At 39.3% G+C, this 27,779-nt stretch overlaps 1 protein-coding gene across 5 annotated transcripts in view; it reads left to right on the top strand.

Annotated features, from left to right (window-relative positions):
- The first annotated feature begins 1,222 nt into the window (after positions 1-1,222).
- Positions 1,223-27,779, top strand: part of LOC308672351 (zinc finger MYM-type protein 4-like) — a 52,806-nt gene continuing 26,249 nt past the window's right edge. The window contains exons 1-9 of one of the 5 annotated variants that reach the window (XM_081335188.1): positions 1,223-1,746; positions 17,030-17,174; positions 20,710-20,772; positions 22,260-22,302; positions 23,181-23,708; positions 24,450-24,517; positions 25,012-25,182; positions 25,525-25,603; positions 26,057-26,309. In XM_081335188.1, coding sequence (XP_081191314.1) covers positions 23,204-23,708; positions 24,450-24,517; positions 25,012-25,182; positions 25,525-25,603; positions 26,057-26,309 — 1,076 coding nt within the window. In that variant the 5' untranslated portion in view covers positions 1,223-1,746; positions 17,030-17,174; positions 20,710-20,772; positions 22,260-22,302; positions 23,181-23,203. Of the gene's footprint in view, positions 1,747-17,029; positions 17,175-18,454; positions 18,532-19,455; positions 19,560-20,709; positions 20,773-22,141; positions 22,303-23,180; positions 23,709-24,449; positions 24,518-25,011; positions 25,183-25,524; positions 25,604-26,056; positions 26,310-27,779 lie in introns of those variants that run through there. The other 4 variants (XM_081335189.1, XM_081335187.1, XM_081335186.1 and 1 more) reach the window with 4 other exon arrangements.

The raw sequence follows: 27,779 nt of genomic DNA, 5'->3' as shown, positions 1-27,779 counted from the left end.
TGATATGTATGTATGCATGTATATACGTATACATACATACATACATGCATATACACAGAGAGAGAGGGAGAGGAAGAGAGAGAGATACATATTTATACATGTCAGTGGTGAGGATCAGAGCATGTAGTTTGATGTGGGCACTAAAATAAACAGATGACAGATATCAGATGACACAGGAAGTGTGCAGATATGGAGATGGTTAACTATGGGTAGCTTTTTGCTGATGCTGGATCTTTTGGGCCCTGGGAGCACCTACTTTTTAAAAGAACTGGATATTCGCTCACCCAAAAGAGGGAAGCTCACTATGACTAAATCTTACTAAAAATTTAAATGGGGCTTCACACTTGGACCCCTTCCAAAAGCAGCTAGCAGCACATTTAACTTTTCATAACCTCTCGTAGGTTCTGCATCATTTAGCCATGAGACCTTGTTGCATTATTTAGCAACGAGACCTTTCTATTAATGCCTCCACCGGTGATATCTATTTATTTGCTTTAAGGGACTTAACTGGAACCTGGATCCTTCACCAATGAGCAAGGTCATTTGTGCTGGAAGTGGCATTTTTCTGCATATAGGGGAAAAGTGGCTTAGGAAGACTTGGCCAACCCAAAGAAAAGGATGGTGGTGGAGCCTTGGTGGAGCAGTGGGCTAATGCCTCCTTAAGTAACACCAGCTGCCTGCAATTAGTGCAGGTTCGCATCCCACCAGGCTCAAGGTTGACTCAGCCTTCCCTCCTTCCGAGGTAGGTAAAATGAGGACCCAGATTGTGGGGGGCAATTAAGCTGACTTTGTAATAATGCCGCTTGGGGTGTGTGTGAAAGCCCTAATAAGCAGGCATATACATAGAATGAAGGCTACTGCTAAGCACATTGATTTGTGCTTTAAATTGTAAGCCACCCTGAGTCAGGGCGGGATATAAATGGGATTAAAAAATATATATAAAATAAATAAATAAAAAAACAGTTATGGCCAAAGATGCTATGGCGGGAGCACCTGTGCAAAGGAGCATCCAGCACCAGGGTGTTCTAGAGTGGTGGGGTAGCCTTGCCCTTTCCAATGGCTACTAAAGCCAAATCCATCTCTTATTCTAAATCCCCCCCCCTCGAGCTTCTTAATTTTAACTTCCCATTGGCTCGTCATGACCCAATTTCTGGCTTGGCTCTTCCTCCAGAAAGGGGCGTACATGGCCCTTTAAGAGGGCGCCATTCTAAGACCAGTCCTAACGTGCTCCAACATCCACAGGATGAGCCTCGACTGCGCCGGCGCGAAGGGGAGGAGACCAGGCGGGCCCGGAAAAAAAGGGCAGGGCGATAGGCTGAGGGGGCGTGCGCCTGCGCCGAGCGCGTGCGCACTAGCCTTCTCCCCGCCCCTCTCGGCTTGGGCAGGTCTCTGCAGCTTTAAGAGGGTCGTGCGGCCTGGAGGGTCCCTCCGACCGTCGTCTTACTTTGGGCTTGGTTGTCTCGCTTCTGTTTCTTTTCTCCTTCTTTTTTTTTTCCTCCGTGGAGGGCTCGGAGCCCTCGAGCTCCTGAAGGAGGCGCTGTGCCCTAGCCCACCCACCGCCTCGCGAGGCCTCCCGAAGGCGGCTAGGGACCTTCCCGGAGCGCCCTCTGAGGCGGCAGCACCCGCGCCCCTTTCCCTCGGCCCGGGAGCGAGGAAGAGGACCGCCTCCCCCTCCCCCTCCCCATTGGCGGCGGGCCCCCCAAAATGGCGGCGGCCAAGGAGGAGGGGCCAGGACCGCGCGCCAGAGTGAGTGGGCGGGGCCGGGGGCGGGGCCAGGAGGTGAGCTGGGAGGGAGGTGGATGCCTGGTTGAGGTTCGGCTGGAGGGTCCAGTTGAGCAATGGGAGGTTGTGGGGGCTCAGAAGTGTGGGGAGGGTCCCTGTGGGAGATGGACGAGGCAGGAGAGGATGCCTTGAGACTTGGGGGGTGGGGTGGGGTGGGGAGGGCTGAGGTCCAGCAGGGTTGACCCAGGCAACGAGAGTCTGCAGAGAGGAATGATGGAAAGGGTCATTTCCAAAGGATCATGGAGGGTGGCCTTGTTGCTTTTGGGGGTGGTGGGGGTCTATCCCCTTTGGTGGCATGGAGGGAGTGAAGGGAGATCCGAGATAACTGGGGAAAGCTACGCTGGACCTGGAGAATCTCAAAGCAAAGCCAGAAAGGAGTGTCGTGGGCTAGTTTTCCTTTGGGGCAGCAGATCTAGCAGGTTGTGAGAAGGCTTGAAGATGTTGGAAAGGACATAGGGGTGAAGGGAGATGCAGCACCTGTCCCAGGGAGTTCTCTCCTTAAGAGTTGAGCAGATGAAAGATAACAGAAGGGGGAGAGTGGAAAAGTTGGATAACGGGGGAGGGGGGAAAGCATGGGTAAAAAAGGTGGACTGATTAGAGGGTATGTGGGCAAAAGAGTGCTTGGGTACCTGGGGAATGGGGGCAAAGAGCTATTTGCCTTAGGATTTATCCTTGTGAGTTAACATCTTGATAACGGTGGAGCCAAAGGGCATTGGTAGGTTTACAGTTAAAGACATATACTAAAGCCTTGGGTATGTACCTCTGCAACCTTCCTCTTGGGAGGATACTCCTAGATTACAGTATTTCTTAAAAGAGTAAAGTGATGACGGTATTGATTTTCATTATCTCTCTCCTTTTTGGCCCATAAATGACTGGAGCCGTTAAAGGAGGCCTTTGTGATATATAGCTTGGTAAACCGATTTGGATTTGTGACTTGTTAAATACTGGGTAACATCAGGGTTTTGGTTTTTTGGGGGGCTAGATGGACAGGTGGATTCAACTTGGTAAGCTTGACATTAATGGGATGTATACCTTGGTGTTTTGTTTCATATTACTGGCATTTAATAATGAGTTGTTTCCTATTTGTAGTCTAAGCTGTATGACCATTTCCTTTTTAAATGGTTGAAATATTGTCACACATATGTGCACTTGCACTTCGTCATGATATCATTTTTTAATATGTCTAAGACATAACATGCAAGGGAAACTACCGGTATGTAAAAAGGTTGGGCATCACCAGTCTTAACTTCAGTGTGCTCAGATTACAGTTCTTAGTTAGAATAAAACATTAAACCACAAATCTTACCTTTTAAAAAAATGGATAAAAGCACAATGAATATCAAAATCCTGCTATTGGCAGTGACATTTTGATTTTCTTGGCAAATGAAGGACTTCAGTCACAGAGAAGAGAACTAGTATGTAACTGAGCAATCTATTTTAAACTTTCCTGCTGGTCAAACTACATGCCTTTTCCACTAGAATTTTGCTGCAGTCCCACCTATGTTTTGTGATGTCATAGCATGGAAGAGATGGAGTTTGCTGTATCAAATAGAAGGTATGTCTGCTAATATGCTTGTGTTTGGGATGAAGGTGAAGATTCGGGCTATGTGTGTGAGCTGCTTACAAATAGTACAAGTTTTAAATTATATTTCCTATCAATAACATTTGCTTTGGCTTGGATCTTCTAAAAATATAATAATTTCAAGTTCATGGAAAGGGCTTTGGTTTTTCTCCCTAAAAATTAACTCCTGAGAATTGGGGGATTAGTGGAATATGTGAAGAGGCTGCAAATAGATGAAGACAATTGTCTCTTTTATATGAATGGAAAGACAATTTGAAATCTGTGCCAATATTTTGTGTCACGAACATATTGGATGGCATCTCTTATAATTAATGCAGAACTTGTATAAATAGACTTATGAGATGCCAGCTACCACATGCATATAATAGTTTATTCTTGTCAAGGAAAAATATATCTCATTTAATTAGCTGTCAGAATAATAATGTAACTGCAGTTTAATTGAAGTAGCTAATAAAGATAAAATTTCTTGTACTTATTACACATTTTATTTTAGCCCTGAGTAATGCAGTCAGACTTAGATTTGAGTAGCTGAGCGAATAATACTAATTGTCTCATTGTGGTTCTAAATTATGTTAAAATGATATATACTTAGGACTTTTACACTAGTGTCAGATCAATTTAATTGTTCATTTCGTAGTTTAATTTTTCTACTATGAATGGAATTTAATTCTACATATTTCATTCCTTGCAGTAGCCTTTCTAGAGAAATAAGGAAATATTCTTCATTGAAAAATAGAATTTTAAAGTGTTGAGAATTGTTATTCCACTATAATAATATAGACAATACCCATCAAACTGTCTTTTTACCAATGAAATGTGATTTCTGGAAAGTTTAGTTTCTCTAAATGGATGAAAATCTATTATAGCATTTTTTTAAAAAAATATGAGAGCCAGTTTGGCCTAGTGATGAGGGCACCCGCTAGAAACCAGGAGATTGTGAGTTCTAGTCCGGCCTTAGGCATGAAAGCCCCTTTCTCTCAATCCATAATGTCTGACTTGGACGATAAGGCAGTCCATCAATTCCTGTCGTGATCAGTGGATCATTATTTGGCCGTTCCAGAAATAAAAAAAGTTCTGCACTTGCAGGAAAAACATTAGGAAGAAAAAAAATAATGTAATGTTAAATAACTATTTAGTAAGCAACATATTCGGTATTGGTGAATGGAGGCAGTGGTTTAATAAAGTGCCCATTATTTTAGTGATAACAGCTTTTCCTAGAATAACACTAAGCAAGCCAACATAAAAACAGTTTACATGAGCTTGTTTGGACAAATCATAGTCTAAGCCACAGGTCTGCAACCCGCGGCTCCGGAGCCGCATGCGGCTCTTTCAGCCGTCTCCTGCGGCTCCCAGTCCTTGGCCATGTGCAGTCCAAAAAAAGAAAAGTGGGACTAAAAAAGTTCAACCAATCAATTCAAATATGCAGGGTAGGTGCATATCTCGCCTTGGCTCCACTCTTCAGTCAAACCCTGTTCTGCACATGCGTGCATGTACACACATGCGCACACATTTTTTGCGGCTCCCAGTTTTTCCTTTTGTGAGGGAACCGGTTCCGAGTGGCTCTTTCACTGTTTCAGGTTGCTGACCCCTGGTCTAAGCTATAAAATAGACAAACTAGTCAGAGTACAAAACTTAATCTTGTAACACTATTTGTTTAGATGTATTTTTTGGACATGAAATCTATTAGCATCACTAATTGCCAAAGAAATAGAATTCTTTAGATGGATATTTATTTTAATCTATAAATCAGCTTTAAAAGAATCAAAACCAGTACTCAGTGAAAACAGACACCTGATGACCTGAGGATCAGGGGTTGCCAGAAAAAGAGCCATGCTCTAATGGCCCTCAGTATTGTATATTGATCAGAACCCAGTACAGTAATATGTTTCACCTAACATAGTGAGGAAGTCTGGAGAAAATCTTTGGAGAAAATATCTAAAGAGCCAAGATTTTAATGTCAAATTCAGCAACTGATATCGGGCAGGTGGACTGTCACACATCTGGATTAATTTAGATAACATTTGCATTTTCCCCTTGTTTTCACATTTTTCCCCTTCTCATTTTCACTTTGTCTCTGAGGTACATGAACTATAATATTTAAAAATGATAGTTTCTTTGTAAATTAAGACTGAAAAACGCAGTAAAAATTAGAAAGAAATCTCTATGCAAAAAGAAGAATAGCAAATTTGATGGATCAAAACTGTAAAAATCTTACCTTCCTAGTTATTCAGAATATTATTTTGCCAAAGGCAGTGTTGTTATTTAAATTTTCCATTACTACCCTCAGCTTTGCTAATAAATCAAATTTCAACTTCTTAAATTGGATATTTATAGTGATTCAGTTTGAATACCTTTTCCATGCTTGCTTTGTGTTGCTCCTTGGTTATAAAACATCATGTTAATTATTTATCATAAAGGAGTTGCTGGGGAAATGAATGAGAATTGCATAAATTGACTGTGCTGGTAAGTTTTGTGCTTGTCAGTCAGTGCACAGTAATGTTGAAATTAAATTTTCCAAACTCCTGAATTCATACGAGGCTTTGTTTTTTAATTTAATTTTTTTATACTATCTTGCCTTTGGAAAAAGCAGGCAACTTTTATTGAATATCAAAAATCAGATCAGGGGTTTCTAATTAATTGTGGTTCCCTGGCCAAAACTGAGAAACATCAGTTATTAAGAGATTGAGCCATATAATTTGTACTAATATTGCGATGCCAAGAGGGCTTGTTCATAGCAAATTATTTGGAATTGATTATTTGCACCAACTTGGTCGGCCAAGAGAGAGAGTATGCCATATGTTCAGAACAACTTCAACTATTACAAATCTAGATTAGGACTGAACTCAAACTAATACAAAATATGAAAGCATAATGCTGTAAAATATTCTACTCTTCTGCTAGTCTAATGCAATGCAGTTTTCCGCAGCTTGTTGCTTCCCAGATGTATTTTGCACTGTAGTTATTATTTATTTATTTTTATTTTATTTATTTTTATTCCATTTATATCCCGCCCTTCTCCGAAGACTCAGGGCGGCTTTACAAACTTAGCAGTAGCCTTCATTCTATGTATACTGTATGCCTGCTTATTAGGGCTTTCCCCCCCCCAAAGCGGCATTATTACAAAGTCAGCTTATTGCCCCCAACAATCTGGGTCCTCATTTTACCTACCTCGGAAGGATGGAAGGCTGAGTCAACCTTGAGCCTGGTGGGATGCGAACCTGCACTAATTGCAGGCAGCTGGTGTTACTTAAGGAGACACTTCATGTTGACTAATTTTCAGTCTCAACATATCTGGAAGGTGCCAGTTGGGAAGAATGTTTTACTACTAGTATTACATTTAGAGCAAAATAGTCCTTGGTTGCTGCCCATGCCCTGAAAACAAAATAAGTTATGCCTAACCCTTAAAGGCTGTACAATTGCATTTTTGCCGTATATGAAGAGTTACCTGTTATTTTCATAACTGTACACATTATAACATTAGTTTTCTGCTTTTATTTCAGAAATCTTAACTTTAATGTATGGTGTATATTGTCTGTAAATCTGTAAAATAATTTCAAATTAAAGCAGTATTGTTTTGTGTTTATTTAGTAAAACCAAGCTAAAATAGTATAAATGATGTTATTTTTTATATTGTATCATTACACGATACAATTTGCTAATAGTGAAAAGGAATTGAACTAGAGAATGAAGGTGTTCTATACCATTCTATTTTGAATTTAGTTCTAGTTATTTCATTTGGGTTTATTTACATAATGCCTCAATAGGATTACAGCCCAAGGATTACATTATTCAACTACCAAGGATATTTTATTAGCATATGTTAAACTTTATATTGAAAAACATTTAAAGCATAGCCCAAGAGATATTTGAGGGACATTTATATATTTTAAAAAAGGAATAACTAAGTAAATACAGCACATTTACAGGTATCTTACTGAGATAGTTTAAGGGAAAATTAGGATATTGGAAACATTAGTGTTCCTAAAGGTCTGTACCCATTTACATGTGATTGTATATTTATAAGTTTTAATTTCAAATTTGACTAGCAATATAGTCATTACACTTCTCGGTTTGATAATGTTATACTAATTGATTAGAGATATTTTCCATTTTTGAAAAATACACCTTTTCAATTTCATTGGAAATGTATGACAATATGTGCAGCTTATCCAAAGAAAAGTTTGGATATAATCAGTTTGCATTCCTTTGGTGGCTTAAAATAAGTTTCCTTATTTTTATATCTGTATTTGTGTTCTACTTTTCAGCTAGTAGGCTGAAGGTAATTCACACCTTTAAATTTATAAGCATAATGCAGAAGGGAGAAGGAAGAGAGATGAACGCATAAAGTATTCATATTTGAAAAAAGAAAAAGAATTCTTTTTAGTTATTGTTTACTCAAAACCACTGTTAATATTTTCATCAGCAAATGCTTGTGTGATTTTATTTAAAACATGATGTTTTAATTCTGTATATCACACGTTTAGGTGTATCCCGGTATTTCCCAAAGTTTTATCTATAAAAACATAATAGCACGCCTTTCATATGGCCATTTACCAAATTCACTCAGCAGATGTGCCCAATCATGAGGTTAATGGATTATATTCCAAGGCCCACCAAATATACTTTGATTCAATGCATAATTGTTATGTTTTTATTTCTTTAATTCATAGCAAATGGCAGCCTCTTTTATGTGATGGGCAGATAGTACTTGAATGAGGAACCATTTGGAAATCCCTGCGCTGTAGACTGGAAAATTAAAAAAATATCCCATAAGAAACCATTTCTATGTTATGCCAATAATACAACAGCATAGATCACCCATGTATTCATCAGGATTTGAGCTTGGCTCAAAGGAGACCTTTATCTTGCACGCTTACCTGTTGAAACTAGATAATCAAAGATAAAATAATTTAAATGAACATCACAGAATACAATCAATTCTCCAAAGTGCCCCTTTGCCTGCACTGGACAGTTTTATCACCCAGGCTTCTGATAATTATATCTTAAAAATCTCTCGAGAGGGCGCAGGTTAGTTACCTCTTTTTTTGAGCAGCATAGGCCTAGTTTGCCTAGGCAAATATGTTACTTGATCTTCCAATGCCAAGAGGTTGCTAAACAGACTGTTCCATATATTACAGACTGAAAAATCACAATGCTTATTGTGACCCAAACATAGAATACACTACAGGTTCTGTGATCTGTCTAGCAGGGGAGCTGGATTTGGGAACATAGTAAGCATATGCAATGTGGTCATCCACAAAGGCCTCTTAATTGTTGCAGGCTATTTATTCTAAACATCCAGAATGTGATACAGGAGATCAATGACAGGAATTTCATCTGAGATCTGGGACTGTTGGGATCTGAAGTATGTGCTGCATTACATACGTTATTGCTAACAATACTAATAATCTGGCTGGCTGTGTGACCAACCATAATTCATTTGACATTCCTGACTATCAGTGACTCTGTTTATGTAGGTTTTGTTGATTTTTTTAATGTTCTTTGATTAATGAGGCTTTTACATTTTTAATGATTGTGGCAACCCATGGAATTGCCATAGTTATCAAGGAAAAGTATGATCAACGAGTAACAGATTTGAGTGTGTGTGAGAGAAAGAGAGAGAGAATTGGATTTGTTTTTTTAAAGGAAAGCAGTTCATTCTTGATGGTTTTGGATGTTTTCCTGATGAGATTTTCCTCTTTCTGGCATGATCTTTTCCTGTATCGGGAAAACACACAGATATTCCATGAGTCAAATGGTAGTTTCAAGAGAGAAAGAGTTTTTATAGCAAGAGTGAATTCATCCCCATCCCCAGCCTAGATCCATATAACAAAGCCCTGTTTTCTTTTTCTTTCCCTCCCTTCTGTTTTTAGCTCATTTAAACTTTGGAGTCATCCACAAAAATCACCTGCGTCAACACCATAGAACCGTTCATAAACTTGACAATCTGACATTGCTTCAACTTCAACTCCATTCTAGTAACTTTGACAATGTTGTTGGCAAGTGGACTAGACAAAAATTAGGGACCATGGCTATGGATGTGTATGTGACAGAGAAAGACACCCCTCACACACAAACACCCCAAACCTAATTGGATGCTTTTCTTGGAAGTTTTTTTTCTGTGGAATTTTCTTTTTAAAAAGACTGGGAATAATGAATAAGTGAAAGTGCTGCCGAAATCTTATGTCCAAGTTTTAAAAACTGGATCAACTTCCAAGGGATTTTCAATCACTGTTTTTTGTCCTCTGTTCTTTGGTTATCTTTGATTGAGGGGATTTCCAAACCCATTTGTAATATGACCCAGGCATCTATACTGTTCTATATTGTTATGAAAGGAGTTATTTCTTTTCAAAACAAGAATTTACACTGAGACATTTATGTGTTCCTAGTCTTGCCCGGTGTGGATCTTTGGCTGTATAGGTACTTTTGCATGTAGAGAGCTGATTTGGAGTAGTGGTTAAGGTGCTGGCCTAGAAACCAGGAGACTGTGAGTGCGAGTCCTGCCTTAGGCATAAATGCCAGTCTTTCTCAGCCCAATCCACCTCACAGGATTGTTGTGAGGAAAAATAGGAGGAGGAAGGAATATTAGGTATGTTGCCACCCTGAGTTACTTATAAACTAATAAGGGGAGGATAAAAATCAAATAAATGTCCCAGATTAAATCTTGGGTTCTCCAGGTATGGCTGAGAAATAATGATCAGATAACCTTTATTGACATTTTTTTTACCGTGGGCACAACGGCACACATCAAAAATTACATTTAGTTGCCTGCTTTAAAAGTGAACACATACATGACACACACCTAGACATCCGATATACAATATATGTATAGACCCACACCCCTACATATATATACATAACAAATAATGTTAAATACTGTCCATCTTGAATATATAACGGAAGGAGGAAGCTTGGGACTTCACACATTTATTGCTGTATGGAATGAAACTATGGCTGAAGCTGCAAAGCCTCCTCCCAGAAGGTAGCAATAATGCTGCCCAATTCCATGAATAGCGCAGTTATCGGTACCTCTAGACTTACAGATGAACCCATAGTTTTATCTAGAAAAACCAGTTTCCTATGACCTAAGTATTTTAGAGCTTCCATGAGCATAGTTGAAGGAAGTGGAACAAAGTGATAAATCAACAGCAAAGCAGTGTTCCTACTACAAGGAATCACTCTGCAAATCCCAGACATTGACTCTCTTGAGCAAAACTGCTGATCGTGTTTGAGGAAAACAAGTTATTGCTGAAATAGAAGAGAAAACTTAGGTATAATGATCGCATATGGCTAATACTGAACTTCCAACATCTGGAGGGTGCCAAGATTTAAGTAATCCTCCTCCTTCAGGAAGAATGCAAATATAAAATAATTACATTTTTTTCAAATGTAAAAATAAATTAAGTGGGACTCTTAAAAAAAGAAATCCACTTCTATATAAAGCTGAACCAAAACATCTTTAGACGACATTGATCCAAACCATAGTTTCTGCTGTTCAACTTTATTTTTTGCGATGCAATTTTGCCAGAATATTTTGCTGACTTATTTGCACTAGCTCAGATTTGTCGCTTTTGAAAAGCAGCTTCAAACATTACCTGTGTGTGTTTGTGTCAATTTGTCACGAATCGTGTGTGTGTGTGTGTTCCATATATTACAGTGTAAATAGCAGAATCACGCATGCCCTTGAGGAATTCTGTGGTGGGTTTGATTTTCCCCATATTAATTTTTTTTTTAACAGCTGCTGAATGTGTGACATTTTTCTTGACAAACCTTTACTGATTGTTGAGCTGCTGTTAAGGAAACAAAAAGTAGAACTAGTTAAAAAAAACAAACTACTGTTGATCCTAGATACTGATATTGTTATTATTACCTACATCATACGTAGTTTTCCCCTAACACCCTTACCCTGAACACTTTGCTCATCCTGTTCTTGAGCAATTCGAACAACTCAACATTTCCATCTAACTTTGCCTTGCTTGAGAAACCATGAAACAGGCATGATTTTCACTTGCCTTGAACAGCTCTTTCAAGTGGGGAACTATAGGTAAAGGTAAAGGTTCCCCCGCACGTGCGTGCTAGTCGTTTCCGACTCTAGGGGCCAGTGCTCATCTCTGTTTCAAAGCCGAAGAGCCAGCACTTGTCCGAGGACGTCTCCGTGGTCATGTGGCCAGCATGACTAGACGCCAAAGGCGCACAGAACGCTGTTACCTTCCCACCGTAGCGGTCCCTATTTTTCTACTTGCATTTTTACGTGCTTTCGAACTGCTAGGTTGGCAGAAGCTGGGACGCGTAACAGGCGCTCACTCTGTTACGTGGCACTCAGGATTCGACCCGCCAAACTGCCAACCTTCTGATCGACAAGCTCAGCGCCCTAACCCACTGAGCCACCCTTACCCTGAACACTTTGCTCATCCTATTCTTGAGCAATTCGAACAACTCAACATTTCCATCTAACTTTGCCTTGTTTGAGAAAACATGAAACAAGCATGTATTTTCACTTGCCTTGAAAAGCTCTTTCAAGTGGGGAACTATATAACCAGGGCTTTTTTTTTCTCATAGAACGCTCAGAATGGAGTTCCGGCACCTTTTTTGGATGGAACCTTGTAGGGTAGGCAAGGCGGGTTGTATGACGTGTGAGTTCCGGCACCTTTTTCTTTTACAAAAAAAGCACTGTATATAACCCACTAATTTTTAGCTGAGCTGGCCGTGCTGGGAATGTCCTTGCATGAAGAGGGCAGGGTTGTATTGAGACCAAAGAGAATGAGCATGCAATGACCCTCTCCTTGCAGTTCTGGTGGCTGGCGCTAGACACGGGCAGCTGCAACAGCTGCTAAGGCTAGGGGGCTCTACACTTCCAGCCGAACCTTCCTGAGTTCACAGCTCAAGCAGGCTCCCTCCTTAGTTGCACTCTATGGCTGTCCTGACCTCTAGAGGTTCACTTCCTGTTGGAAATGCTGCTTTTCCTGCAGCAGGTATATGCAGCAGGCTGGCTCTTTGTTACCCACTGCACTTCTTTCTCCTCTCTCTTTAGATGCTATGAAGGTAGGAATTGATATTCTGCAAAGGATCCGGGGAAAGGCACTTGCCTGTGGAATGGCTAGGGTTTCTCTGAATGATAAAGGGAGTTCCTCAAGCCTAGGGGAGGGGGAGGGGACTGTGATATTGGCTAAAGTGATTAACACATCCCCCCTCCCCCTCATCAGTGTGTCCCAGGGCTGGGAGCTACCGCCTAGACATTATTTTGTCAGGGCTTAGGAATATCTGAAAATTTGATGCTGTTGCATAAATGATTTGCCTATTCTGCACCTTTTTATTTTTTTTAAAGAAGCAGTTTGCCTTAAAAGCATTGTGTATACAAGTTGAAAAATGTATTGTTACGATTCTTCAATTTCAGCAGAAATACTGAAGTTCCGAGAACTTTTTATGATGGGAGTAAAACATTACTGGGTCATCGACATTTTCCCCCCCAAATTGTTGCTCTGAGTCAGTCTTGTATTTGCTGAGATACACAACTTCTATCTTTGTGTTACAAACATCAAGAGATTTGAATTAAATTTGTGGTCTGAAAGCGGTTGGAATATTTGTTTTACATTTCAGTGTTGTCCTATTGTAATGGGGGGTCAAGGTTTTGGTTATTTCCTGATGGAATTTGGGTAATAAAAAGTTACAATATTGGAAGAAGTTGATTAAATGTAATTGCTGTCTGATAAAGGGATTACTTTTAATAGAAAGAAGCATAGTTCAATGATAGAGCACACAGTTGCAAGGAGAACATTTGTGGCTCAGTCACTAGCATTTCAAAGATTAGTAGAAAAGATATCTTCTCTAAAAACTGCTGTTTAATATTAAGAGTACATAGCTAGGTGCATCAGTAGATCCACTCAGTACAAGGATGCTTGCAGTGTTTCTATTTTTATGTTGCTCTTCTGAAATAGAATGACTTGGTAATCTTCAGAACCTGCAGAGTAGGCCAGTATTTTTAATTCCATATTGCAGATGGAGGAGTGCATTTTTGAATGTACATAGTTGCATGTTTATTATTTATTTAAACAATTTACATGGTCATCCATCTTTACTTCAGTAATCCTTTACATTTTGCAGCACTTCTAATATCAGTAATATCAATATTAGGGTAACTGTTCACTTATATTATTTGTTCTGACATGTCTCTTCTGGGGTATTTTGAAATAATGTTTAGTGCTACGGTACATTAGTTATTGTAGATCTGATGCAATTCTTCTATGGACCTTGCACTATGCATTTGTACGATGTAAAAGAAGGTCCGGATCATTGCTAATCTAACTAGAAAATATAATCTTCTCCTCTAATATAACTTCTAGAAGACCTCAAAGATACCTTCCGGCTCTATTCTGATTAACTTACAAATACTCCAAAAGGGGTTTTCCTTGCAGCAAAATAATATTATATACTTAAACCGCAGGGCACCTTTATCCTACTGTATGTTCTTCCTGGTACCACTAGGACAGTTTGTTTAAAAGAAGTGTGATAATTAAATAGGAGAGTAGTTTAGGCTCTGCTTTGGAAAAAGGGCAAAATAATTAACAATTGTATCGTGCCTTTCAAAGTGTTATTTGTAAAGTTATCAAACCATTGATCGTGCAATTAGTTTCTTGTACAGAAGGAAAGGATTAGTTCTGCTTTTAACTACACCCAACCCCATGGCTGCAAATAAGTGGAGAGATATGATCCAGGACAGGGGTCTTCAAACCTGGCCCTTTTATGACTTGTAGACTTCAACTCCCAGAATTCCTCAGCCAGCATCTCAGATTTAAATGATTTTGGTGTTGGCTTTATGGTATAAACACTGGGGCAGTGCTCATTTTTAAAGAAATTTTTATTTTGTTCATGGAGCTATAAAGTTTCATATAATGTGACAACGTTTATATAAATAATTGTACAACATATGTGTTTTGCACAATTTGGGGGCCAAATGCCCTTTTAACCAAAAAAACACCATGATAATGGGCAACCAAAGGTGGGAGGAAAGATTTTAAAATAATGAGAAGCAAATTTGGTCTGGCATAACAATTCCTAATATGTAAACTTGAACAACTTAAATTCTTAATGAAGACTAGGCTTCATTAGTTGAAGGATGTCTGGACTTGAGAAGGTTTGTCAACCGGAAGTCATAAATACAGCACGGGAATTTAATTTTCCTTTCACGCGACACAAAAAAGCAGTGCTATAAAATTTGGATTAATGTTGAAAAAAAGGAAAAAAGGACTCCTGTTGACCACCAGAAGGGTGGATGAAGAGAAAAAGAAAGGCTCAAAAGTTTTTCATTACATTTTAGTCAGATACATAATCTATCACTTGAAGGAGGGGGATGGAAAAGTTTGAGAAGTTAGAATTGACTTGCTATAACTGTTATTCAGGGAACTCAGAAGTAAGCCTTATTGAAGTTAAGTTGGACAAGATTTTGGAATCGCCTCAATGGTGAGTTGATTTTGCTTTTGCAGCTGGTACTATGAGTTGGTGACAATCCTGGTCTCTTTGAGTTTTGGAAGTGTCTCCTACCTTGGTCCAGGTTTGTCTGCTCCTGCACACAACATAGAATTTTAAAGCCAGCTTTATTTTTGGATTTTTATTTTGAGAAATGAAATGCTCTATGCAATGTACTAACCTAATCTGATTATTACAATCTAAACCAAACTTTTTTTTTTACCAGTTGCATCTGTAGACAATCAGAATGCTGGGTTTTTTTTTACTGTAACAGTAATCAATTTATTAAAAAGTGTTTAGAAATAACTGATTTCATGTTCAAAAGATCTTAAAATCATTAATTATCCAAATTTGTATAATCTGAAAAGTTTTATTTCTTTCAAATGTTGCTCAGGTCATTGTTTTTGTCATTTGCCATGTAAAACAAACATGTAAACTAAGGTCATGAACATATTAATAATTTGTATTTATATTGTTAATCTACTCATTAGTGTTGCTCTTTTTTACATACCAGTAGAAATGACATCTGTGTATTTCACATGTGACTAGAGCAGTTTGAGTTCAGCTAAGATACTGTGAACTTAGTATTTTCAGCACCAGGTTGTTGAGATTTTATAATATCATTTCTCATGTAAACTATGTGCCCAAACAATAACAAATGTAATTATTTTAGAAGCAAAATGTTTGCATTTTTACTTTTAACTTACTGTACACTTTGTTTCAAGTGCATTGTTGCAAACATATTGTGCTGCAATTTGTAAATTTGTATTTAATTCTTAACTCTCCTTAGTATCAGATCTAAATTTTTAGCTAGACTTCAGTTTTGTTTTTTTAACATTCTGAAATCAAAGTTGTATAAGAAAAAATGCTATTGAAGCAAAAAAGAGAAAATGCCCTCAAAAACGGAAAAGATTCTCACATCTAAAATATGCCATGAAAGTAAACGTGAAAACAAAACAGTCTAAGTCAGGGGTAGGCAACCTCGGCTCTTTTATGACTCATGGACTTCAACTCCCAGAATTCCTGAGCCAGCTGGCTCAGGAATTCTGGGAGTTGAAGTCCATGAGTCATAAAAGAGCCGAGGTTGCCTACCCCTGGTCTAAGTGGATAAAACCTGTTCTGAAAGGACACAATTATGGGCTAAAAATATACTTTTATAGAATACCGAAAAGGACAACTCAGGGAAAATAATAGGTCTTCCAGCTTACCAGCCAAAAAAAATTGTTTCATTCAAAAAGTGTTTCTGTTGGTCAGTCTTTCCTAATTTGTGCCTTTCAGTTGTGTTGGATGATTGTTTCTTAGGAGCCATAGCTGTCTTGATTGAGTGAGTTGTAATCCTACATATCTGCAGGACATAAAAGTTAGGCTGATATGTACATAGTATGAGGAAGTTATAGCTGGTGGGAGTGCATTTGCTGCTGCTCAGGGGGACAGGGGATGTTATGGGTTTTATGTTGTAGATTTTTTAAGGCTGTAAGCCACCCAGCACTGAGTCAGCATGTGTGAGTTGGCAGCCCATATATTTTTGTTTAATAAATGCAATCACATCTCTAAAAATTAATGAGAGCAGATTTCTGGATAAGGTTATAGCCCAGTGATGGCGAACCTTTTAGAGACCAAGTGCCCAAACTGCAATCCAAAACCCATTTATTTATCATCAGGTGTTTGGTAGGCGTGGCCCATTGGGTGGGTGTGGCCCATTGGGTGGGCGTGGCTGCGGTGGTAACGGCAGACTGGGTGAGACTACAATCAATCAATTCCAACTTTGTGAGATCTTTTTTTTCCCCGCGAGAAGTTGAAATTGATTGAACCTTTTTTTTTTTGGGCACACGGTGGCGGAGGCCTAAAGTGAAAAGGTTTTATAAAACCCAGCTGAAGGCCTAGGACTGGGGCGATGGCGCGCATGCCCACAGAGAGGGCTCTGTGTGCCACCTGTGGCACATGTGCCATAGGTTTGCCACCAGGGTTATAGCCAATTGGAGTGATTTTCCATTAAAAATCTATAAACAAACTGACCTGAAGCTCTGAGCCATGGCTGCAGTGATATCTGTGTCCCAAAACTTAGTGTGCAGATGCTAGATGAAGCATTCAACCTTTGAGAGTAGCGGACTTTTTGGGAAGTCCTTAAAAGGACCCTGTTTCAAAGGATGAGAAAGAAGCCCTTTAATTAATTAAACTTAATTCCTTTCGTCCCCAATCTAGAATCAAAGGTAGAGGAGAATCCTGAGTCTCTTGGAAGGGAACTGAATTGAGGCAAAGGAAGATGCAGCAGTAACCCGAGTGTTACCCCTTCCCTACATATACAAAGGACCGCAAGCAACAGTGACTATCTGCCAGCAAGAAACAGGTGCTCCCTACTCGCCTAGCAATAGCTCATCAGTACCATAGTTGCCTGGGTATTTTAACACATTTTACCATGCCAAGCCATAGAATTCCAAAACAGACCTTAACAATCAGTACATTTATTTTCATAGGATGTAACAGAAGAAGCACCGCAGTAGGCTTTTCAAGCTTTCATTCATCTGAAGGCATTCGAGTGCAGAATGTGCATCATTGGGGGAAAAACGGTCTTAGGTTTCTACTCCATTTTCTTCATTGTGGTTGTAAAAATGAGCCTTTGAGAGCCATTCTGGAAGAGCAATTGATTTATATAATATCCTTATCCTAATTATCAGTGACTTAAGCTTTTGGGACAGGGGAGCTGGTTTTAAGAACTCTAGATTCCAAGTTATTAAACTCCCTGGGACTTAAAACACAATATGTTTTAAGCACGGAAGTCAAGGTGATCATATTAGCAGTTTACAAATTCAGGCTTCTACTGTGTCATCATCACATGCTATTCCTGACAAAATAATGGGTCGAGCACAGCAATATATATGCTAAGCCAGAATTGAGGGTTGTAGTTTTTTTAATCATGGGAATGGCTTCAGAAATGCTGCATGAGCTATCTCTGTCTCTGTCGCTTTCAACCAAGATTATTTAATGTTCTTACACCTGAAAAGTAGATTCACTTTGCAGGTTCAGTATAGTCATGAGACAGTTAGGTCTAAAAGCCTTTCTTGATATTACTGGATGTCTGATGAGGAATCTTTCAGTAGATCTTCTTGCAGTACCAGCCACATTCAAGCTGTCCAGTTCAACTCGTGGGTCGTTGTGCAGAACACAATGGATCAAAAGATACCTTTCTTTGGGTTGGTTTTCTGTACCCTCATGCTCTTAACAAAATGTATCAGGAAAACAGGGAAATTGTTGTTAGAAGAGGCTTTAGTTGCCAAGATCTTTTGAAAGCAGAGCTGAGGATTCCCTTTTTTTTCTTTACAGATGGAGATCTCTGGATTTCTCCTTAACGCAGACGAGTTTTTTCATTGAATATAGTCAGTTCTTTATACCTCTGCTTTTCTCTCCGATGCTTCAAACTTCTTATTTATACTGCTTGTCTCTTAATGTACTGCTCTCTACTGCCATCTGTGGACTTGGATCTTGCTTGCCAGAAGCATGGGAGATTAAATCTTGGGGAAAATAATCTCTTGTCCATTATAGGAAAAATCTTTATGGAAAGTCCTGGACGTGGAAGGACATTTATTTAGCAATATGTTCGTTTAGCATATGGCATCTACGAAGGTCATGCAATCACTGATATGATGGAAGGACGTTGGTAATAAAGTATCTATGCATCTTGGAATTAAAAAAAGAGACCTTGCAAAGTATGTCAAATTATGATGTATTTATTTTATTGGTTGATCAGCCACCTCAATTTCTGTGGCAGTTCTAGACAATATATAATCATGTAATAAATACATTTTAAAAACCAAAACAAAAGATAGCAATAATAGCAACTTTTAACAACTCACATTGGGGAAACCACAAATACTAATATAAGCATCAATGAAACTCAGAAACAAGATCCCAAATTATGCTCCCCTGGGACCAGCTGAAAGGGCCAGATCTTCAGAGGTTTCCTAAAAGCCAGCAGGGACATGACCACATGGATTTCCATGAGGAATGTTGTTCCTGAGGGCAGGGGGGGGGGGCTAGAGAGAAGGCCCATCTCCAAGGCCCCATAACACAACTTATAAGAAAAGTCTGAAGAATGTGATACATTACATCTTTCAGTAAAGTAAGAAAGAATCTGAACGCCACACAAAAATTAAAAGGAAAAGATGAATAGAAATAGGTACTGACTATTGAACCAAACGCGAGGGATTTATGAATTGGTAAATGAAGCAGCCCTGGAAATCAGCGAGATGACAGGCGCCCAATGACCCTCACATCCATCCATACTGATGTATACAGGCATTTCCTTCCTTTGATGAATTTCTGCCAGTATGAAATTGCTTCGTAGAATGGTGACCTATCTTCAGATCAGCAGAAAAGCACAGAAGCTGGATTCACACATTGTGCTAAACTTGTCTTTGACTTAGAATACATCAACCCAAACATTAAGGGGCATTCAGTTAACTTTGATTAAATTAACAGTGGATTAGTATGGTTGATACACGAAACTTACAGAATAAATCAATAAGACTTAAAGATTTTAGTTAATATATTCATCTTTAAAGAACTATCTTTTTTTTTCTTTCGCTCGTTCTATTTAGACTAGAAATCATCGTATTGTCTATCCACTGCAGGATGAAGGCCTCTTCCGCATATTTCCAACCAATACGGTCTTCAGCTTTCCTTTGCCAGTTGGGCCTTCCATGCTTGCCAGTGTCGTCGCGCCATCTTGTTTTAGGTCTCTTGTGGATGCTTTTTATCAAGTGGGATCCATTCTACGACTGCCATCTGTTCTTGCTATGTGACCAGCCCATTTCCATTAGAAATTAATTAGATTAGAAATATGTGTGCAAAACAACATAGCCTTCTCTCTCTCTCTCTCTTCTCTCTCTCTCTCTCTCTCTCTCTCTCTCTCTCACAAATGTAGCATTAGGAATACTGCAAATTACTTCCTGTTCTGGAAAATACAGGCCATTTCTTTAAATAGAAGAAGTATCCCTGACTTTTTCGGAGCAACCCATTTTGCAGAACACTTGGGAAAATCAGAACTTTTGGGAAAGGGAATACACTATTCTATACATCCCAATTAAGAGCATGGATAGATCAGAACAATTAGAAAGTCATGAATTTTAAGAAAGTTACAAAGAAACTTTTTTTTTTGCTTTTGGGAAAATACAAGGACAATGGGGACGAGGAATTAGCTCTCATTACATTGGAAATGAAATTGCTCATAATTTTTACCATAGTGAGGGAACAGATCAAAACACTTTTTACATTCTGGCCTTGTTGATTGCAAATGAATGTTGACAATTCTTCAACTGTTCACAAGTTAAATTTGAACAAAGGCATATCAATACTTTTCCTTAAGTCAATTCTTATAGAAGGCAGTGTACCCAAAAAGATTGATATTATCCTGATTAACATTGACCGCTAGCCTTCCCACGTGATACTTTGAATGGCTGTATATTTTTCTTAGTGAATTTGCCAGACCTGACAAAACATATTTGATTAATAGCATTATGGCTTTTATGTTAGATCAGACAGGTTGTACCGACTTGTGTCACTTGCTACTCTTACTGGGTTGACAACAGACAGTGCTGATGGCATGTCTGGTTTTTAATTGCTTCTACTTATAGAATGTATGAAGAAAATGGAATATCCAAAGCTGAATGATGTGGCTATTGCACTTACAAGCAAGCTGATCAAACTTTTACTTCTGCTTATCTTACAGGAGATTAGTATGGTACCATATTAGTATGGTGGCCATTTATAGTTACAAGAAACAGTAAACAAGGTTTATGATCTGTTTGAACAAAAATGTTTTGTTTTCAGAGACAGGCCTCAAACATCTTCCTAAAAAGACAATCTTTTTTTTTAAACATAAACAGGTGGAGAAGCAAGGCCTAGTCCAAGTGGCAGCATAGGGTGCTTCATCTGTGGAATGTCTTCAGGTATGAAAAATTAACTACAAATCTCATGGGTTGAAGATAAAATATGCTAAACTGTAAACTAATATGAGGATAGAGAAAATTATTCCAGAAGGGAGAATAGGATTGATACTGCTTTTTCTGGGGGGAAAGTATCATGCACCATGTCTATGTAGATAACAATATCATTTCTTTCCTTGCATCCTCAGGGAAGATAACAAATATCACTATGGGTCATGACTCTGAAAATTAGGTCAACGAATAAAAACAGGTGCTGCCTCAGGAATGTAGAGACTTTACAACAGGTTTCCTTAAGGGCAGTTGAACGGAATGCACTATTTTGAAGAAAAAAATACAGAATTTAAAAACAATTAGAAAATCAGAAGCAGAATGTAATAATTTGACTTCATTAAGTCAAATTCACATTCACAAAATGCCAAACTCTCTGATTTGCCAATAAAGGAGAATATTTGTAGCTCAGGGTTGAAATGAGGGGTCCTTGGTACTCTCTGAGCTTGCACTGATGATGTTACCTAGTTTGGGTAATGAAACATCTGCAGAAAACAACCAAGCTCAGAGAGCACCAAGGACCCCTCACCAAACTGTTTTGAATCCAGTTTTGTTTTTTTTTTAATTCAACTTGGCTACTTTGAATGTCACACAATTAAAAGAGTAAAAAGTGGATGATTCAGGTAGGGACTCTTCCATTAATTGAGCCCTTGGTTTGCAGATAACAGGGCTTGTGGGTCTTAGATGCATTCGATGAATGCTTGATTTCTAATTTTGTCTTTTCCACAGCAGCATAGGTTCGAGAAGAGGTTGACTTGAGCCCTGTTGCTTTCTGCGCTTAGTATATACCCCTTTCAGCAAACCTTCTGTAGATTTCTTCATTTCACTATCTATTGTTTTGAATTGTACTAGAAAGATAAATTTGAACATCGCTCAGTTTCACTCTTGCTCATGCTGGGCTATTTCACCACAAAACATTATTTAATTTGCAATGCTCAAGTGTGACTGAAATCCAAGGAGTGGCTTGCCTACTGTGATAAATGGTTTTTCAAAAACCACAGACACATAGGGTGAGGAATTCTTCATTGGGATGCTTCTTAAGGCAATATAAGTTCAGCACAAGACGACTACATTTCGTTATATACCATTTGCTTTAGGCTGGAAAAAACAGAAAATTGCATGCCTAGACGGTAAGTTACAAACAAGAGTAATCGACATTGCTTAGCATCTCAAGACACATCTGTTAAAGCACCAGCCTTAGCAGACTTTGGAGCTTGAAGTAGCTTTAGTGTTAAACTTAATGTAGCAGGTGATTACATCTTTTATATGCAAAAGTTCAGGAAATATATCTTGTTTCTTTTATTTGTATAGCAGGATTATTCACCAGATAACCCCAAACTCTAGCATTTGTACTGGGAATTGGATAATAGAGAAGAAGGAAATGTTCTGTTCTTAAATAAATGAACCAGAATCACAGTGCAATTTTTTTTCCACCTCTGCAGTTTGAAGACAAAACGGATACAGTGTTTGATAACACAGAAGAACGTGAGTATGCAATCATTTGCTCATGAAATATTTCCTTACCCATTTTGTTTGTGTGTGTTTTGTATGTAGGAGTTACAAATGTTTATGTTAAGATAATCCAAAATCCAGGCACTTGTAAATGCTGCGTAAGCTGGTAAAGATGGGAACAAATCGTGCTCAAAACCTCTACTGTTTGATTAGCTGGATTAGGCCAATGGGCACGTTTCCCATCTCTGTTTGAATATAGCCCACAGGAATTAATAGTGAGAATGACTGATTTACTTCTGACATCCTTGAAATTTGTAGTACAGCTACTTTTTATATGGTATTTTCATTTTGTGTCATGCTGACTCAAAAGGAATGTTGCAAATTTGGAATAGAATAGAGAGTAGAGCAGAACAGAATAGAATAGAATAGCAGAGTCTAAAGGGACCTTGGAGGTCTTCTAGTCCAACCTCCTGCTCAGGCAGGAAACCCTATACCATTTCAGACAAATGGTTGTCAAATCTCTTCTTAAAAACTTCCAGTGTTGGAGCATTCACAACTTCTGGAGGCAGGTTGTTCCACTGATTCTAACTGTCAGAAACATAAAAAGGTTTCACTACTACTGTAGTTACTTTTCACAGAGTGTGAGAAAAGTCTAATTGAAAATGGAGGTCTGATGATTGGAAAGAATTTAATAAAGGTTGTACACATAATTTAAAAAGTGCACGTTATGAATAACTTCCTCGCAAAAATAACATAGTCTTTCAGAGAACTCAATTGGAAATATGTTTAGGTTAGACAAATCACATTTTTAAAAAAGCTATGAATGCGTTCGGGTATATATGTTAGCCCCTGATTCTAAATGAGCTGCTGTTTTTTTTTTTAAAGACATCCCGTTGTCTCCCCCTGTTTAGGTGCAAACATTATAAGTTCTGAGATGTCTGAGAAGACAGTCCACAACCTCAGTCCTGCTTTTGACAGCATCCCCTACAGAATGCAGAACCGGACAGGATCCACGAACTCTTTGCTGGATGACAGTGATTATTTCCTGAACTCAGGAGACCTTGCAGGAATTCCTGTGGTTGGGAGTGACAATGAAGAAGAGCAGACTTTTGCTCCAAAGGATGGTCTCTCTTCTGCCCTTCGCTCTGAAGATAGCCGGGGAGATGGGAGGAGGGTCCGGGATCATGTGGGGGACAATGAAAAAGACACACAGATCCAAAACATGATCCAGAAGGATCTCTCTCCCCCTTTTGACAAGGGATCCTCTGTGTTTAAGTCCCTGCGGAAAGACTTTAGCATCGCAAGAGATGATAGTAAAGACACTTTTTTGGCAAAGGAGAAAACCAGAGAAGGATCTTTCCAAGAACGTGACAAACGCTTGGAAAAAATGCCGAAAGAGCTAGATTCCAGATTGAAAAGCAGTTTGCTTGATAAATCAGGTAATATTATTCACTCAGTTTTACTAGGAGAGCTCAGGAACTGGTTCATACTTCACGCTCAGGATAATATGAATTGTTCTTTTTCAGCTAGCATGAGACTTCAGCCATTATGGGGTTTTGTTTTCAACAAATCCTAGTTAATTATTGCCTATCAGATTTCGAGAACCAGACCAATGAGACATCTACAGGGATCTTCCCTCTAAATCATGGTTGTCCAATGTTTTGGCTTGCTTGGGCCACATTGAGTGAAGAGGAATGGTCTGGGGCCGCATATAAAATATATAATAGTGTTAATGTATGTAACAAACTTCTTTTATTTCTTACGTTGTTATTGTGGGGCTGCAATACTAATTTTCCAGGGCTGCCAGATTGTGCAGCCAAAGTCTAACCCATATTTCCAACTTGTGGTCTGCTGTTTGGACTTCTGTTGTTTCCTTGCTGTTTTCAAGGTTGGCATGCCTCTTCTTGACCCACATGCTTTAATTTGATTTTAAAAATTTGAAGCTTCTTAGTTCCACCAGTTTAGGAAACTGAAGCATTGCTGAATAAGTTATCTTTGTTTCCAAAAGCATCTGAAGAAAATACATTGAAATATGTGACACGTGCTCACTTTAGTTACTTGTGCTGAACCCTAAATAATTATTTGGAAGATATTGGTATAAATGATTTGGGTTTCCACAAGCTTCCAAGGATTTTTTTTTCCTTTAAAATGTTTCTAATTGCACTTTTTGTGTTTCCCAGTTGCGAATCAAGTAGATGAAACGTTACGGACACATTTAACACCGCAAACACCAGAAACTAACTTTAGGGTAAGTAGCAGCTCTTGTAAAAGTTTTTCCTTTTATTAAGAGTTGCTTTGCAGAGTAAGATGGGTGGCAGGTAACATTTAAAAAGTAAATAAAATTATGTGCCATAAAACACCTTCTGGGGGCTAGGATTACTGTAAGAATTTTGTGGTGCTGTTGTACCTGGGGTAATTAAAGGGTAACCATGGGGTATTTGGCTTGGAACTTAGAAAAGAAAAGGGTGCAACTGAAAGGCCAGGGAAAAAGTGAATAAATTGTTCGGCTAGAAAACAGAATCAAGGCCACAAACACAGTAGCCTTGCCTGCAATACTTTTAAGGATGCTGCGTCTTTTCATGGCTTCCGTTGGTCATTCCAGAGAACAGCTGCATGATGCTGCACATATGGCCTGCCTTCATGTACACTGTAAATGAATGCCAAAGCACTTTTCTAGAATAAAGCCTGAAGCACTGCATAGCCCCGATGCACTAAAGCAAGTTTCCCACCTCTGCGCTCTAGGAATCTAGCTACCTGTTTGCTAATAAAGACTCAGTTGGCCAAGAGCTTGGGAATTCCTATGCATCCAATATTAGAATCAAAGAAGAGCCTTTGGATAATGACTACGATAAAGCTATGGCACCTCAGCCGGGGCTGCTGAATAAAATTAAGGATGAACCAGACAGTACTGAGGTAAGAATCCGTCTCTGTTTTCGGGCACACGTTGTTTTGAGGGTGCATTGATAAGTTTTGAGATTCACTCAAATGTTATGGTCAAAAACTATAGGCACTTGCAAATAGGCCACAGTTAAATGGTGCGTAGAGGAGCCCAAAAACAAATCAGCCACTCCTATGCAACATAGTATTTTAAATACATTAAATGCAGGAAAAGGCATTTCCGTAGATTGGGATATTTACAACAGGACTCATATGTCGCTGATTGCACTGGGGGTTAAGTGGTGTGTGTTCTAGATGCGGGCTTGGATGCTTCTGGTTACATCAGCTGGAATTTCATCTGTGACCATTTTGTTTCAGGATTATGGCCAGCAGCCAAAAACTCAGGAAGGGGAACTGAAAATCAGTGCTGTGTTTTCTGTCAGTGGCAGCCCTCTCGGTAAGGGTCAAGATTTGGGCTGGATGGGAATTAACAGGCATTTTCTGTCTATCGGTGGCTTGGAGACATAATTTCACATGTTGTACATATAGACAAGACTAGCCCTCCCCAACATGGCATCTTCTAAAGGTGTAAGGGAGTGTTGCTTACTCACTTGGTTTATATCCTGCCTGACCTGCAGGAGTTCAAGGTTGCATATGTGGATGCCTCCCTTTAGCTTATCCCCACAGCTTTGTGAAATAGGTTGAGCTGAGAAACCTGGCCTGGAGAAATTATGTAAGAAGTGCTAAATAGGGGTGGTTGGATTTCTCCCCCCCCCCCTTTTTCATCTGTCAGGAACGGAGGGAAAAATGCATTTGCAGATGGGGTAAAGTAAGTTGAACGTGGGATTCCACAGGCGAGAAAACAACCTCAGTAGCATTGTGTGTGTGTGTGTGTTTTGTTTTTGATAAGCTCCACAGCTGACCTCAGGTTTCCCACCTAACACGCCATCCTCTGGCATGAACAAGCTACTTCCTTCGGTCCCAAGTACAGCCGTTCGGGTTTCCTGTTCGGGATGCAAGAAGATTCTGCAGAAGGGGCAGACGGCCTATCAGAGAAAGGGCTCTACTCAGCTCTTCTGTTCCACACTGTGCCTCACGGGATACACTGTACCAGCTGCTCGACCACAACCTTTCACCAAGAAAACCTGTTCCAGCTGCTCAAAGTAAGTGCAGATAAATGGAACCAATCTCAGTTAATCCCCATCCAGAGACCATCTGGAATCCAACCTTTGGATTCCTTACAGGTTTTACTCTCTGCCTCTGGACTTGCAGCATAGTCGGGGTTAAAGCATCATGGCCAGCCTTCCACAGGGCTTTAACCCAAAGGCTGTGGCAGTTACCTTTTGTGGTGCTTTGATTTTCCTTATAGGAAAGCAGAGCCTGTTAAAATCTTTTGCAATGTACCTCTGGGATATACAAGACAATGCTGGATATATAAGGCAGTGCTTTGCCAGGATTAATTCCACCAGTCTGATCCAGTCTCCCAGAGTGTCTGTTGCAGCAACCCCTTCCGTGGTTCATAGGATGGAGACCATCCTACATAGGTCTTCTTACTGGTGGATCTTGCTTTATGGCATGCCCTTCCCTCGTATTTCATAAGCATATCAAAGCAGTTTTACTCCAGGATGCATTTGACCCTTGGTTTAGTTTGTTTAGTTTTACTGAAAGCTGTGGTATTTACTGCTTTCTGTTTTATGATACCATTTAACTTTGCATACTTTTGTTCTTCATTTGTTGTATCCCACTCCCATCCCAATCTCTTTTGATTGGTGGGTGAGGTTTTTAAACTTCATATAATAGTATTGTGCCATTTGCTTTTGGTACTTTCCCCATATCATCTTGGTTAAAAATTAATTAAGGGTGCATCTCTGCAAAAATATTGGAAATACATTCACTGTATCTCAAACTTCACTGTTTGCTCTCGTCATTTTGCTCCAGGGAATTGGGGTCTCAGCAGGATTCCAATTCAGCTGGTGGGTGGTATTGAGCAAATGACATTCTTGGCACCACTGATACCATATTTGATAAATTAAAATGAATTATTTATTTTATTTATTTATTAATGGGATTTATATCCCGCCCTATCTCCCGAAGGACTCAGGGCGGCTAACAACAATAACATATAACAGAAATTAAGATAAAATTAAAATTAAAGTCATCTGTGCAATAAATTAAAATTAAGAATTAAAAATAAATTAAAAATTGTAAACATAATTAAAATGCCTGTCAGTCCAGGTCAGCCAGGTGGAAAAGGAGTGTTTTGAGGCCGCGGCGAAAGGACCGGAGATCTTGGGCCATCCTAAGCTCAGGGGGGAGCTGATTCCATAGGACTGGTGCTCCCACAGAGAAGGCCCTTCCCCTGGGGTTCGCCAGCTGACATTGTCTAGCCGACGGTACCCTGAGGAGGCCTTCTCTGTGTGAGCGTACTGGGCGATGGGAATTCGTTCCCGGAATTCCCACACCAGTGATTCCACTGCCTGTCACGTTAGGATTACAACCTCCATGCTGTTTGAGAAACCTGCAAGTTCCAGATCCAGTTAATTGGGAGTGGGGGGAGTGCCAGAGACATTACAGATACTACCACTGCTTTTGTTCTGTGTGGTTCATTATTTTTGAGCCTGAAAAAGTTAACT

The sequence above is a fragment of the Vipera berus genome (genome assembly GCF_964194415.1).
Source record: "Vipera berus genome assembly, chromosome: 9".
Classification (NCBI taxonomy): domain Eukaryota; kingdom Metazoa; phylum Chordata; class Lepidosauria; order Squamata; family Viperidae; genus Vipera; species Vipera berus.
Note: the sequence above shows the minus strand (reverse complement) of the source record. Positions and strands in the feature narration are given on the sequence as shown.